Consider the following 16,131-nt stretch of genomic DNA (forward strand, 5'->3'; position numbering starts at 1 on the left):
CTGACAAAATGAGTGGCTAGAGCTCAGCTCTGCACTTCTGCAATGGAGGGAGCCTTTCACTGTAGTGAGGGAAGGCTCTGGCAGGGGAGAGGCAGCGGAGCACTATACTGCTAAAAACAGTAGTGTAGGTGTGGGAATCACTGCTTAGACATGTAGAGAGAGATATAGCGTATATACCCTTGTGTTTTGACATGTTAGGTACTCTAATCCAGTGGCTTTCAAACTGGGGGTTGCGACCCAGTACTGGGTCACGGAATGTAAGGCAATGGGTCGCGGCGGCTCTGGTCAGCACCACTGACTGGGCCATTAAAAGTCCCGTCAGTGGTGCTGCTCAACTAGTCCCTACCTGTTCTGACACTGTGCTGCCCCCACCCTGAGCACTGGCTCCGCACTCCCATTGGCCGCTTCCTGGCCAATGGGAGCTGGGGGAGCAGTGCCTGTGGGCAAGAGCCATGTGGAGCCGCTTTCACGCCTCCTCGTCGGACCTGCTGCTGGCTGCTTCTGGGGTGCAGCACGGTCCGCAGTGCCAGGTCAGGCAGGAAGCCTGCCTCTGCACCCCTGCTGCACCGCTGACTGGGAGCCGCCTGAGGTAAACCTATGCCCCAATCTCCTGCCCCAGCCCTAAGCCCCCACCCAAACCCAGAGCCCCTTCCTGCATCCTAAACCCCTCATCCCTGGCCGCACCCCAGAGCCTGCACTCCCACCCCGCAGCCCTCACCCCAGCACTCCAATCCTCTGCCCTAGCCTAGAGCCCCCTCCCACACTCTAAACCCCTCATTCTCGGCCCCACCCCGCACCACAACCCTCTGCCCCAGCCCTAAGACCCTCCCACACCTCAACCCATCATCCCCAGCTCCATTGGGTCACAGGCATCAACAATTTTCTTCAACTTGGTTGCCAGAAAAAAAGTTTGAAAACCACTGCTCTAATCTACTCTCATAAGCCATGCCTCAAATCTACACTGCTAGGTGGGCATATAGCATCTGTACTCTGTATGTGGCCATAAAGTATAGACATAACTTTCGTTTACCCCAACTTTACCCAACACACATCTTCTAGAATCAAATAAGGAATTGCCTCATCTTCCCAAACACACAGAAACCCTTACAGTCATAGTATTGCCAGCCCTGAATATTCAAAAATCATGAGTCAGGCCCCAAGAAATCATGATTGGCTTAAAAAAATGGTGATTTTTTTTTTATTAAAAAAAAAAAAAGGTTTTTTATTTGCCTTCTGGTTTTTTTGAGCCTTCAGGGTGCATGCCGATCACATTTTTTTAAGCTTTTCTCAGCAAACACAAGGGCTAGTAACTGAACTGCTTTAAAAAAAAAAAACAAAAAAAAAAAAACACACCTGAAATACTCTTATCACTTACCTCTGGGAGCTGAGGCTTTAAATAAAACATCTACTGCAAGACTCACAATAAAACTGTGAGAGTTGGCAACATTGCAATAAGAGCACTGGCTACCTTGATGATGCAAATCCACATTGGAAAGGCTAAGAATCATATTTCGGAGAATAAATTCCTAGGTATGCACTACTTTCCCCATGCACAAATCTCTCCAAGAGTTGGTTGACTTGGACTAGCCTAATCTGGACCAAGCTATGACTGATAAGTATCCTGTCTCCTTTGAGAAGTACTTCTTAGGCCTGGAATACACTAGCGGGGGTTTAAACTAAGATACGCAACTTCAGCTACGCTATTCACGTAGCTGAAGTCGAAGTATCTTAGTTTGACTTACCTGGCCGTCCTCACGGCGGCGAGTCGACCACCGCGGCTCCCGTCGACTCCGCCTACTCCTCTTGCCGAGGTGGAGTACGGGCGTCGATTCAGGGATCGATTTATCGCATCTAGACGAGACGTGATAAATCGATCCCCGATACGTTGAACACTACCCACTGATCTGGCAGGTAGTATAGCTGTACCCTTAGTCTCCAAGGTAGATGGCAAGGTAGCAGCCATTACTTCAAAATCTGCCCCTACATTGATTCTTTTGCTACCCTGGTGAACAGATTGGACTCGGTCATCTGCCAGTGCAAAGATTTTGACATTGTTACCTTGGCCCTCAAGATTGCAACCCATTTGGTTTACATAGCTAGGTCACTGCAATCGCTCAACTAGGTCACCAACCTGGCAGTAGCTTACATAAAATAGAATCACAAAGCAATGCCATGTATGAAGGATTTTTGAGCTAGCTGCCACACAACTTCTGGTAGAATCACCAGTGAGGTTAGGTGCACTGGTTGCTATACAGTATTAGACACATTTGGCTTTTAGAATGCCATTTTGTGAGGGGAAATTTCAATTTATAACTATTGCATTCAAAGGGGTTAAGCTGTTTCAGGAAGTGAAACCCAGGAACAACCCGTCAGCTCTCAAAGCTCCCTGCACCCACTTGGTGGTCTTGTAAGAAATGTCATTCCCAATCTTTCCCAGGGCGAAAAGTCTGATTATTTATATTGCAGCATCTAGGAGCCCTAATCATGGACCAGAACTCCATTGACATAATCAGTGTCTACATTAAGGGGTTGCACCAGTACAGTAGTACTGATGGCTGAAAATTTAATGTAGACGGGGCCTTAGATGGCACTTAGAAGTGAGTTAGAGGGACACAATGAGTTGAGTTAAGCAATTAAAATTTTAAATGGGTTTGTTTTTCCTAATGTTTTTAAGATGTGTTGATCTGGTTTTGCACAATTGAGCTTTGTGCATATTAGCAGATTAGCTTGCTTTTGAAAGAGCAACAAGATTTCAATATATAATTTGAAATATCTATAGAAAAGGTAGATACTATATATTTTAAAATACAAAACTTTATTTAAAAATAAATAATTACAGTTGTTAAATGAAAACAATGTAGTTATCACATCATTTACAAAACCCAGGCACATAAAAAGGTAGGGAAATATGCATATTTCATCAGCACACAACAACCTTACTTCCGACTCATGGCTTATTGACCTTTTTGTGTGTTATTTTTGTTATCTTGATTTCTGTCTCTAAATATTTTCTCTTAAGGGAGACTCTTCAGGGGAAATGATGAGTTAATATATTTATCACTAGACAATAAAACATTGTGGTAAAATATTTATAATTGCTTTTTCTTGAGAGTAATATTGGCCTGGTCCACCGTAATCCCCCATTTCGAACTAAGGTACTTCGAATTCAGCTACGTTATTAACGTAGCTGAATTTGCGTACCTTAGTTCGAACTTACCGCGGGTCCAGACGCGGCAGGCAGGCTCCCCTGTCAATGCCGCGTACTCCTCTCGCCGAGCTGGAGTACCGGCATCGACGGCGAGCACTTCCGGGATCGATCTGGGATCGATTTATCGCGTCTAGACAAAATGCGATAAATCGATCCCAGAAGATCGATTGCTTACCGCCGGACCCGGAGGTAAGTGTAGACCTACCCCAAGTATATGTAGCTTAACAGGAAAACCATAAAACAATTGCCCCGGCATACACCTTTCTGGCTGGCACAGAGTTAGCTATGTAGACTGTGCCTCACTTAAAGTTGCCCCCATACTGGGAAAATTACTGTTTTTAAGTGCTTTTAACTTTCTAACTCGGGTTTGTTTTTATTATTTTTGTAAATAGTTATTAGGTAATTTTCAGTGAGGATTTAGTCATCCTGAACATCTAGGCCTTAATACTGAAAAGAATTATTAATGTGCTTCGCTTTATGCATTGTGTGAGTAATCCCATTGACTTCAGTGGGACTGCTCACAGACCCTGATCTTCAACTTGTGTACGTTGCTGTAGCTCAGCTAAAATCAACTGAACGATGGCAGTTAACACCAGCTGAGGAGCTGCAGGATCAGGACCTTAAATGTAAAAGGTTTAGCCAGTTTGAGTGATCAGAGCAGAAAAGTGTTTTTAAACACACACGCCCAACCTCAAATCAGCTTGCTCAAACCGGGGGAGGAAGGAGCATCACCCCCAGACTAAAATCAAGCATGGAAAATTTCGGTTAGGAGAAATTTTCACAATGTTATGAACATGTTAATAGAAGACCATAAGAATGGTAACATTTTCAATGTTAAAAGGCACTGTTCTTTTCCCATTAGTCATATTTTAAGGTAAATTTAATTTGTGCTTCCAACTAGTCTATTAACAATTAGCATATTAGAGTCCAGTCTTCCAGTCCCATGGCTTCATCCAACTCCCAGGGAAATGAATGGGACTTTGTCCCTTGACTTCAGGGGGAATTGGGCCCTAAAGTACTATTGACTTAAATGAAAATGTTGCTACATTAGGGACTGTAGGTAACTGTTAGCAAAAGTTATGTAATCTTTCATGCTCTTCAGATTAATTCTCTGGTGCCATCTAGTGTTTTTAGTGTAGACTAGAAATGTCAAATCCTAGTTCTTGGAAAATAAATTGTTTTGGGCTGCACAAGTCACCCTTCACTGCTTTTCAGTTTCACTTTTATGTATAAAATCATCCCCGTGGTTCTTAATATTTGTGATTTAGACATGAAACTTGACTAGTACAAGACCAAATAGACCTAGTTAAAACACCTTTCACAGCAAAAATCTAAAATGTTCTTGACTTCCCCTGATTTTCAGTATTAAAACTTCATCAGTACATAAGTTTGAGAGGATTGTTCAATTTCCCTGTCTATTCTTGGTGAAAAGAGCCAATAGTAGTGGATTTACATTTTTATATGATCGCTTATCTTCTGAAAATTGAGACCTATCAGTTCATTTCAGGTTGACTGATAGTGATGACTTTTGATCACTATCAACAAGCAGCGGGATTGAAATCAGAAAGGAAAGACTGCATACTCCATTAACAGTTACTGCCCATAATTGCAGAACCTATTCTTCATAAAAGTCTAAAACTTCTTTGGAGCACTGAATTCCGGTGCCTTATTTCATTTGGCATTAGAAAAATGTTGGGGGTTTTTTGGGTCAATTTTATATAAATTGGCTTTTTAGCTAATGGAATGCCTCACTGTGTCAGAGGAAAGACAATTAGTAATTTTATTGTGCCTTCTATCTGCAGACCTCAAAGCATCTAGTGAACATTCATTAACTTCATCTAACCCTGCAAGGTATGTAAATATTAGTTTCCTCACTGGTAAAAATGAGATTAAGGAGTCGGTGAATTGCCCAAGGTTACAGAGCAAGGCAGTGACAGAGCCAGGTGTAAAACCCAGCTGTTAGGATTCTAATCGCGTAACAGGACTGTGCCCTCCATTAGGGCTACCATGTGTCCGGATTTCCCCGGAAATGTCCGGCTTTTCGATCTATAAATAGCCGTCCGGGGGGGATTTCTAAAAATCTAAAAATGTCCGGGATTTCCCCCCGGTCGGCTATTTATAGATCGAAAAGTGGCGCTGCTTGGCAGCCAAAGCCCCTTCTCGGTTCCACCCATCCCCTGCAGTCTTAGCATGCCCCGGGGCGCCGCAGCTGTCTTCCCCCTCCTCCCATCTCCTGAACGCTCCACCCCCTGCTCCTCCCCATCCCCTGCTTCCCACGAATCACATCTTCGCTGGAAGTCTGAAAAGAAGCAGGGGCAGGCGGGCAGCAGCAGGTAAGCTGGGGCGCGGGGATGCGAGGAGGAGGGCTCCAGGTAGGCGCAACGCGGCCCAGTCTGGCCCCGGCCGGCCCCAGCGGCTCCGGCCTGGCCCGGTTCGGGCCCCGGGGCACTGGCCCCAGTTCCGGCCGAGCGCGCCGGCCCCAGCGGCTCCGGCTCCGGTTCTGGCCGAGTGCGCCAGCCCCGACCCCAGTGGCTCTGGCCTAGGATGGCTGGCCCGGCCCCGGCTGAGCACCTCCGGCCTGGCCTCAAACCCCGCGACTCTGGCCGGAGCGCAGTGATTCCTGGGCTCTTGTTAAAGCCGGCCCTGGTCGGGGGATAGGGAGTGGGGGGTTGCATGGGTCGGGAATGTGGGGGGGCTGCCAGGGGGGCAGGGGTGTGGAGAGGGGTTGAGGCAGGCAGGGAGCAGAGGGGGTGGGATGGGTTAGGAGTTCTGGGGGTCTTGTCAGTGGGCAGGGAGCAGTTGGATAGGGCATGGGATTCCCCGGGGTCTGTCTGGGGGCAGGGGTGTGAATATGGGGTGGGGGTGTGGATAAGGGTCGGGGCAGTCAGGGGACAGGTAGGGTCCTGGGGGGCAGTTAGTGGCAGGGGTCCCAGGAGGGGGCAGTCAGGGGACAAGGAGCAGGGGGGAGTTGGGGGTTCTGAGGGGGGCAGACAGGGGGTGGGAGGGAGTGATTGGGGGTGGGGCAGGGCAGGGGCGGGGCCCCTCCCCCCTGAGTCCTCTTTTTTTGACTGTGCAAATATGGTAACCCTACCTCCATCTCACAAAGAACCGGGGCTGGGAGCAAATGGAAACCCAACACTTTCATTCCCCAGTGAGCATCCCCACGGCTCGCCCCGAGAGAACAGAAGCTGGGGATTCAACCCCCGTGAGGTGACTCGGGTGGAAAGCTGCCTGTAGACCTGCCCTAAGTTTTGATACGTGTTAAACGTCAGCGGCGCTGCCACGTGGCCTGCGCGTTCACGTGCCCCAAGCCGCGCTAGTTCAGGGCAGAGCTCCCGGCGGCTGCTGGCTGTGGCTGGCCGGCCGGGCCGCAGGGCGGCGCTGCGGGCCTCTAGCAGAGAGGCAGCGCGTGAAGCTGCCACCCTACCCCAGCGCAGCAACGGGCCTGGCCTATCCGCCTGAGCCAGCGCAGTGCATGCTGGGCGTGGTAGTTTTTGCTGCCTGGCTGTGGGATGCGATGGGGGGGTTGGCCAGGCTTGCTGGGATACGTCACGGAGGCGCCGTCGCAGGCGCGTGCGTAGGGCGAAGTGAACTGCGCCTGCCTGCAAGGAGCCCGTTGATTGGTAAAGCTCCCCGCCAGACCAACGAGGGTGCAGGGTGGGGGCGGAGCTCGGCGCCGGGGTGTTCGGATTCGAACGCCACTGCTGGCCGGCGCAGGCGCAGTGTGAGGCAGGGCGGCGTTGCCCTCTAGTGACGGGGTAGGGGATGCCGGGCGAAGAGGAGGAGGAGGCCGAAGCGGGGGTCGCGGGCAGCGCCTCCTCCCCGCCGGCGGAGGAGTGGGGCACTCGGCAGCGCTATGAGGAGCTCTGCAGCAGCCTCAACATGGACGAGCGCGCCCGGGCCGAGGCCTGGCTCAGCTACCAGGGCATGAAGCGGAACTACACCCTGGAGGTGAGGGGCGGCCGGGGGGGGGCATAGGGCTAGCTGCGGGGGGGGGGGGCTCTGTGACAGACACAGTCCGGACCCGGAACGCTGTGGGAATCGCAGCCCTTATTGTGCCTCAGAGACTCCGCCCCAGCGTCAGGAAATGGCTCGGTAGCCCCCAGTGCAGGAGTCCTCGCGCCCCCCCCCCCCCCCCCCGCCCACACACCAAAAGGATGTTCGTGTTTGCCCCGTGAGGGAAGGGGGGTTGGAGTCCCTGACCTGTGATTTGTTAATCTGAGGTTCTAACTTTTTTCCTAATCGAGGAAAAAAACCAAACTGTTCTCCTGCCGGAGATGGTTGCAAACCAGGATATTTCTCTCCAATTCCTTCAAAATTGCCATGCGTCTGTTTCTGCAACATTCCAAAAAATGTGTTAAACCGAGTCTCATACAAATTTCTTGTCGTCTATTAAACCTTTGTTAAAAAGTGGGACGTTTAAGTGAAGTCTACTATTTCTAAAGCTTTGCTGCTTTTATAAAATAAGGAATATTTGCTGGTGGTATGAAGTGTTTTTTGTAAATTAACATAGTACATTCTGTGATGCAGTATCCTCAGTCTTTCTGTTGGTTCTTTGGCTTGCTGTTTTCAGAATTCAGTAGTTCACCATGTATGTTCCCATATGGACTAATGGGGTTCTACCATAGTGTATTTACTAGTAATGTGTGCAAAGATGTTTTTCGGCTATCGTGTATTATATTCAGATAAAGTACTTTTTTGTGTTGGTATTTTACCAAATGTTGAAATAGGTTTTATTTCACATATTACACTAGTTTCTGGATTTAACAACAGAAATATACACATCCAGTTTGCTTACACAGCTACTGTGATTGAATGAAAATCTGATATATGTACACACAAATATTGCTACATGAATAGGTACCTATTGTGCATACAAATATCTGTAGTACCATAATAACCACAGTTTCTATGTGTGATCTAGCACATAATTGTGCACATACTTATGTGTGGTCAGTTTTTAGAAACCGCTTTTAAATTTGATCCCCCGAAGTTGAGATTCAAATTTATTTGAAAAATATTTCTACCTGATAACTTGGTTAAAAAATAAACATGGCAGTAAAGAAAAGTGTTAATGTGTATATCTGAATACAGTAGGATGGCAATTAAATATAATTTACTGTGCAAATATAACTTTTTTTATTCATATGCAAAAATATATTTAAAGTAGGAATTAAGATACAAGCACTCAGCCAGCACCTTGTGCTGCTTGTGCCCTACTAGCATATGATGATTTAATTCCCAAACTCAAAGGATACAATACCAGCTTCCATTACATACTTCTTATGAGAAAGTTGTTTAAAAAAAATAATCACCAAACCACAGAGGTTAGAAAACCAAGAAAAGCCGAGTTAATGGGATATTTCCCACATTATACAATCTTAACTCTGCCTCCTTTGAGGACCTTTGGAAAGGAACAGTGAGGTCAAAGCACCAAATTTAAAATAAACTTTTTGATAATTAGAAAATTCCAGATTTTGAGTGTTAACTCAGTGTCAGAGACACAAGGTGTTTGAGTTTATATATTTTTAACCAATTTATGTTGGTGGAAGATAGAAGTTTTCAAACATCTCCCTGAAAAAGAAATCTGTGTAGCTTGAAAGCTTGTCTCTTTCACCGAACAGAATTTGTTCAGTAAAAGATATTAACTCATCCATCTTGTCTTTGTAATATCCTAGGACTAACACAGCTACGATGACACTGCAAACAATTCATTGTCAGCAGAAAAAGTAGCTTACTGCATAACACATTTTATCCATTGGTGTCTGCTGTATGCAGTTAGGATTTCCCTTATTTGTACTTTGTCAGTTGAGGTCTTAGGATTTTATTTAAATTGCTACCAAGTTTTGATTTTTTTTTTTTTTTGGTAGTACTGATTGTTTATTGAAACATTGAGAGTGACATGATAGACTTATCAATAAGATATTCTTTGACAGGACACTAGGATATATGTGCCCACTGCTAGAAAATGCCTTGAATCTCATCTGTATGACACTTTCAGTTACCTTGATGAAGTAGACATACACTTGGTCTGGTTTCATATAAGTTTCTAACTGTATTGATTGTGGGTGCAGCCAGACTGGAGAGCCCAAACTTGAAAACTTTCATTCTTAGTCTTTGAGGAAAAATGAACAAGTGTCCTTAGGAACATTTGGGGAAGAAGAATGTTCTGGCAGCCAGGAGCAGTTGCTTTCATATCCACAAGGTGATGGAACATTTAAAATAATCTTCTCTTGTTAGAAGTAAAAAAGCATGCTAAATGCCCCATGTAAAATTTGGTTTAACAAGAAATTGGTAAGTGTAAGTTAATTGATTCTTTAGTAATTTTGATGTTACTTAATTTTAGCATTTTTTAAATTCCTTAATTCCATTATAACTAGAAAGAGCTTTTGAATAATTGAGTTAAGCTTTACAATCTTTCCCTTTACAATCTTTCCCTTGAAATGGATTATTTTTTGCTTTTTTCTCTATATTGGATGCATAGCTGAAGTAAAAGAAACACTTGTCATTGTATCCTTTAAATGGCGTAATGTTTAATTTCACAGGGGAATGATCTACACTGGCTAGCATGTGCCTTATATGTGGCTTGCAGAAAAGCAGTCCCAACTGTGAGCAGAGGGACAGTCGAGGGAAACTATGTATCCTTAACAAGAATATTGCGCTGTTCAGAACAGAGGTAATTTCTCTTTCAAAAGTGCAACTATGTTAAAATGTAAGTCTGCATTTCCCCTGCAAATGTCTAGAAATTGAGAGTGAAAGGTGAAAATTATCTTTAACTCACTCTTATTTCCTGCATTTTGACACAGTGTTGTTATATTGCAAGACCTTTGTTCTTAGACACTATCATGAGTTAGACAGTTTGTCTTTAATAAAAATTTTCCATCATTCTGAATGTGAGGATGTTTAACTGAGAAGGTTAAAATCATTTTAACAGACTTTGTTGTGATTTTATGTCTAGTCACAATTCACCTGAATCATTAGCATGTTGTAACCACAGTATTTTTCAATCTCTAAGGCTGGTTTTTCAACCTCAGGAATCACAAGCAGGCCCATAAAAAGTAGTAGTGATGTGTGGGAGTGTCTTGGGGGGTTTATTTGGTGAAATCAAGTAAAAGCTGAGCTGTCTATTTAATACATAATATTCATATTCTTGTCTTGATTATTCTAATGTACTTAGTGCTAATAACCAAATGAACGTGTGAATGTATTAAGTTGTGCTAGTCACATGAGACATTTACACTTACATACACTTTCTCCTTCAAACACTGGAGAGATGTCATCTTTGAGTTCTGGTCCCTGTGTGTATTCCACACACTCCAGGCACCTGAGACTGCAGATTTCTACTAAGTAGTGTCTGTTGTTTTGTGGCTATGCAGTTATTGTCCTTGTGCTCCAAGCTGAGGATATAAGGAGTGGGGCAGATTGACGACTCTCCAGTTCCTTCTTACTGCTGCATGGCCTGATTCAGAATCCTCTGAGTCGGAAGCAATCTTCACATTGTTTCTTCTGAATTTGTAAATATATTTGTATGTAGTTTTTAGTATTCTTCGTGGTTTAGAGTTTTTTATAGTCTAGTTAGTATAGTCTCCCCAGTCGGATCCAGGCACCTTTCTGAGCACAAGTTCCAGAGCAGAAGCCAAAACCGCTAAGCCTCAGAAACCATTGCCTCTTGCAAGAGTAAGGGGCATACTCATGGGCATAAGGACTGATCCCCTTTCCTGCCTGTTTTTTATCCTAAACCTCATGCCAGTAGCCAGTGAGAACTAGTCTTTTACATCCAGCGCACTAAGCCATTCAGATAGTCGAACCAGTTGTTCATAGCACCAGCAGACCAGATGAAAGGACTCCTTGCCTCATCTCAAAGGATATCTTCCTGGGTCACGTCATGCATCCTCACGTGCTATGAGCTGGCCAAAATACTGGCCCTAGCTCTTACTGCACACTCCACGAGTGCTCAGGCCTCATCAGCGACATTCCTGGCCCAGGTCCCGATACAAGAAATCGTCAGGGCAACAAATTGGTCCTCGATACATACATTCACCTCTCATTACACCATCATCTGGCATGCCAGAGGTGATGCAGCTTTCGGCAGAGCGATGCTCCGATCAATGATTCCATAACTCCTACCACAACCCCTAGGTAAGGCGTGGGAGTCACCTAATTGGAATCTAAATGAGCAATCGCTCGAAGAAGAAAAAATGGTTACTCACCCTCTCGAAACTGTTGTTCTTCGAGATGTGTTGCTCATATCCATTCCAAACCCACCCACCTTCCCCTCTGTCAGAGTAACTGTCAGGAAGGAACTGAGGAGGCGCCAGGTCGGCAGGGTCATATATTGAGCGCCATGGAGGCGCCACTCCAGGAGGCTCCACAGCCGACCTGACGGTTAGGGGAAAAACTTTCCAATCACTGTGCACACAGCAAGCACACACCTAATTGGAATCGATCTGAGCAACACATCTCAAAGAACAACAGTTACAAGAAGGTGAGTAACCGTTTTTTCCAGATCTGCAGGATGCTCTGGCACACAATCTCCGCAGGAACTTTTCTACAAACCACAAATAGGAGATACACAGTTATGTCCTAAAAGACATCTTGGCTCAGTGGAGAATGCCATCTTGGGATCTGGTCGCCTCCCAGGCGAACAAGAAAATTCCATCTGTACTGCCTCAGAGCAGCACTAGTCTGATTATCCAGAGGCAAGGCTCTCCTGTTATCCTGAACAAGCCACCTGAGGTATGCTAGTAGAACAGCAAAATCTAACATCCCAAATCCAAACCCTCTTGACCTCATGGCCTGGCTGTTGGATGGATACCCGACGTAGGCCATTCGTAGATGGCAACCGTTCAGTCTGTTCTCAATCGAAGCAGAAAAGACTCCACCAGAAAATGCTGTTTAGCTCAATGCAGGTGTTTCTCAGCCTGGATGCAATGCGGGGGAGGGATAGCTCAGTGGTTTGAGCATTGGCCTGCTAAACCCAGGGTTGTGAGCTCAATCCTTGAGGGGGCCACTTGGGGATCTGGGGCAAAATCAGTACTTGATCCTGCTAGTGAAGGCAGGGGGCTGGACTCAATGACCTTTCAAGGTCCCTTCGAGTTCTAGGAGATGGGATATCTCCATTAATTTAAATTTCAACCAGCTGTCCCCAGAATCAGCAGATATTCCTCCTATTTCCTGTCCCTGAAGACTTCAGGGCTTTCTATGGATCCACCCAGCAGCAGATGGTGCCTTCTATTTGGTAGAAGGCCACTCCATTTTTACATACCCAACAACAATCAGATTCCTGAAAGGACTCGTTTACCACCAGCGGTGAAACCAGTGTATCAGTGGGATCTCAGCCTTATACTATCAGTACTACCAGACCACCCTTTGAACCACTGATGACTTGTTCAGTGTTCTACTTCTCTATGAAGGTCCCCTTCCTAGTTGCCATCATATCAGCCAGAAGTGTAAGTGAACTAGGAGCTCCCATGGCTTATGCCATATGCCATACTAGAGGTTTCCCTTCAACTTCATCCAAAATTCATCCCCAAGGTAATTTCCAAGTTTCATATGAATCAGCATATTCACTTACCAGTAGTATCCTTTTCAAAATCTGATACTTTTAAAGAGGAGAGGAGACTTTATTCTCTCGATGTCAGATGGGCTTTGCTTTCTTTCTTTGCAGATAGAAAGACAATCAGGAAATCACCAAGATTATTTATTGCTATAGCAAAGTAATCATGAGGATAAGCATTATCTGCTCAGAGACTCTGTGGCTCTCTGGCTGCAGCGTTCTGTTATCAGTTGGCACGTATTCCTCTCCCAGATGAAGTGGGAGTCCATTCCAGTAGAGCACAAACAATCTCAATGGCATCTCTGAGAGAAGTACCTGTGCTGGACATTTATAGGATGGCTATCTGGAGCTCCATCCAGACCTTCACAAATTATTACACTTTAGTCCAATCCTCTTCTGCAGATACATCTGTTGGGACAGTACTTTTACCGACATTTATACCAACTGTATCCTCGAACCCTCTCCTGTTCGAAGACTGCTTAACAATTACCCATGTGTGGAATACACATAGGGCCCTGCATTTGAAAAAGAAATGGAAGATCTTTACCTGTAACTGGAGGTTCTTCAAGCTGGGTAATCCCTGTCTGTATTCTATTACCCACCCTCGTTCCTCTCTGCTTCAAGCTTATTTGGTTTGCGATGAGAAGAGGGACTGATGAGTCATCGGTCCGCCCCGCCCCCATATCATCAGTTCAGAACACAAGGAGAATAACTGCACAGGGACAAACCTACAGATGGGGGTTGCTAGAAATCTCTAGTTTCAGGTGCATGATGCACTTGTGGGATACAGATAGGGACAATGCACCTCAAAGAACCTTCAGTTACAGATATGTAACCTCCATTTCACCTCCACACTTCAGCCTGTAACACGCCTTAAGTGATAAGATCTGTACCATAGTTTGACAAATCCCTTTTTACCACATGCTTAAAATCCATAAAAGCAATAAAATAAATTATTTCCTAAAGCTATTGACTAAGCTGAGTCAGTGTTAATCAGTAATGCAGTTGTGACGATCAAGCAGTCTAACATACAAATGATTATAGCAGGAAACCGTAGATATATAATAATAATTGATAAAGTATATTGTTGGACATTTAAAATAAAATGCAGAAAAGTTTTGTTAAAAAAAGCAAAAAGAAATAGAGGAAGGTAAAGACACAGGATACAAATTTAGGTGAATCCAGCTATAAAAGACAAGCTGGGGGAAGGGGAGGCAATTAGAAGTCAGGGAAGAAAGGGCAATAAAACCATAAGGCAAATGAAAAATATAGCATAGCTGAGTGGTTCACAAACTGGGTCAGGTCCCTGAAGTGGGTTGTGGCCCCATTTTAATGGGGCCTCCAGGGCTGGCGTTAGACTTGCTTTGAGGCCTGAGACCGAGGCCCGAGCCCCACCCCAGGGGCTAAATCCCAAGCCCCATCACTCAGGGCTGAAACTCAAGGGCTTCAGCACTGGGTGGCAGGGTCAGGTTACAGGCCCCCCACCTGGGGCTGAAGCCCTTGGGCTTTGGGCCCCCTGCCAGGGTGGTGGGGCTTGTGCTTTGGCTTTGTCCCCCCCTGCCTGGGGCGGTGGGGCTTGGGTGGGCTCAGGCTTCGCCCTCCCCCCCCTCCTGGGGTTGTGTAGTAATTTTTGTTGTCAGAAGGGGGTTGAGGTGTAATGAAGTTTGAGAGCCCCTGATGTAGCTTATTTAAAAGCATAGCAGAAATGATACATATGTCATGTTCTGTCTTTTCCCTCTGTGGTTGTAGATTTTCCTTAGTACTGTGAAGAGTGCAGGGTTGTTTTTTTTTTTTTTCTTCCTGCTAAAGTAGATAAGTGGTTCAGGGAAATGGGGGAAGCTTAATATGCAGACTAGTCTGAGCCACTGCAACTGATGGTGCATATGTGGGAAAAAAGCCACTAAAGTGCAGTGTAAAGTCACTGTGAGCACCAGCAAGTAATGGTACAATGTTCTTGTTAGGTGTCTGAACTCAACTTTGTTCATGAGTGCTCCGAGTTTTAATTGTCTTTGCCTGCTTGTAATCATGCAATGTTATCAAACTGTATATACCATTGTCAACAGTTGAAGTGTAAACCATGTTGCGTTCTGTTGTAAAATGTTTTTTATAGTTTATTTTTCATAAAAAATAAACTCCTCATCCGCATCTTTTAAATGTTCTCAGCTTGATTGAGTTTTTTAACAAGATGAAGAAATGGGAAGACATGGCAAATCTACCCTTGCAGTTCAGAGAACGTACTGAGAGACTGGAAAGAAACTTCACTGTTTCTGCTGTAATTTTTAAGAAGTATGAACCCATTTTCCAGGACATTTTCACGTATCCTCAAGATGATCAACCTCGTCAACAAAGAGGAAGAAAACAGAGGTGTGTGTGTGTTACTTTTTCTAATTGATTTTGGAGCAATGCTCATTGATAATTTCTTGGTGCTTTAGTTTTATATTTTTTTAATTCAGTGCATCTCCTAGTAATTCCTGCAGTTTCAATAATAGGTCATTCTTCTTTTTTTCGGGGCTTCTCTTTATGGTAGTAAATTTCTATTCCATTGCCTTGTTGAAAGACTAAATAGATTTTATGTGCTGTACATAATCCAGATTTTATGTGCTTGGTGTAACTCCTCTTTTTCTGATTCTGTACTTGTCAAAATTTCATGTGCCTGAGTTTGTTAATGTTGAGCATGGCTTCCCTTGATTTTCTTTGACTGGTTAACCAAGATGGAAACGTACCCGTTCATTGGTGCTTCCATCTGTGCAGCTGATGCATTCTTCATGTCTATCGTGCACAACCTTTATTTTCCGTTTCTAACACTTAATTTTTTTCTCAGTTCTTATATTTAATGCATGTTTCTGTGAGCACGTTAGTATCATATTTAAAACTGAGCTTATTTAAACCTTACTCATAAGACCATTTCGGACTGTCCAAATACTGTTTTTGAGTTATGGAAGATCAAAAAATTAAATGTGCTTAACATAGAGTTAAAACACTTGAAACAGAACCAGTTATTAAAATGAATTAGTTGATTATAACATGGAAGTAGAAAGTTGTAGTAAATCCCATATATAATTCTATAATAAGAAGAGTAAATCTTGCAAATTGTTAGCATGGATAATACCAAGAGAAGATTTAATATGATTCTGGAGATTAAACTGGAAAATCACACTCAGGAGCAAAAAAATGGTTTGGAAATCTTTTAAGATGATTCCATGTATAGGCATATGGTGCCAACAGAATAAAAGCTGATTAAGAATTCTTGACAAATTACATTGATCAAACTAGCAGAATCTTAAAAAAAGGAACTTATTAGAGAGGGAAATAGAGGAAATGGACAAAGGAGAATTTTGAGGTTAACTGGATTCCTTGTTGATTTATT

General features: G+C 44.4%; 1 protein-coding gene across 2 annotated transcripts in view; it reads left to right on the forward strand.

Moving 5' to 3' along the window:
* Positions 1-6,884: 6,884 nt before the first annotated feature.
* RBL2 (RB transcriptional corepressor like 2) overlaps positions 6,885-16,131 on the forward strand; it is a 50,572-nt gene continuing 41,325 nt past the window's right edge. The window contains exons 1-3 of one of the 2 annotated variants that reach the window (XM_054048865.1): positions 6,885-7,159; positions 9,754-9,884; positions 14,928-15,128. In XM_054048865.1, the coding sequence (XP_053904840.1) occupies positions 6,974-7,159; positions 9,754-9,884; positions 14,928-15,128 (518 nt within the window). In that variant the 5' untranslated portion in view covers positions 6,885-6,973. Of the gene's footprint in view, positions 7,160-9,350; positions 9,414-9,753; positions 9,885-14,927; positions 15,129-16,131 lie in introns of those variants that run through there. The other variant, XM_054048866.1, reaches the window with a different exon arrangement.

This window comes from Malaclemys terrapin, chromosome 14 (assembly GCF_027887155.1).
Source record: "Malaclemys terrapin pileata isolate rMalTer1 chromosome 14, rMalTer1.hap1, whole genome shotgun sequence".
In the NCBI taxonomy this organism is placed as follows: Eukaryota; Metazoa; Chordata; order Testudines; family Emydidae; genus Malaclemys; species Malaclemys terrapin.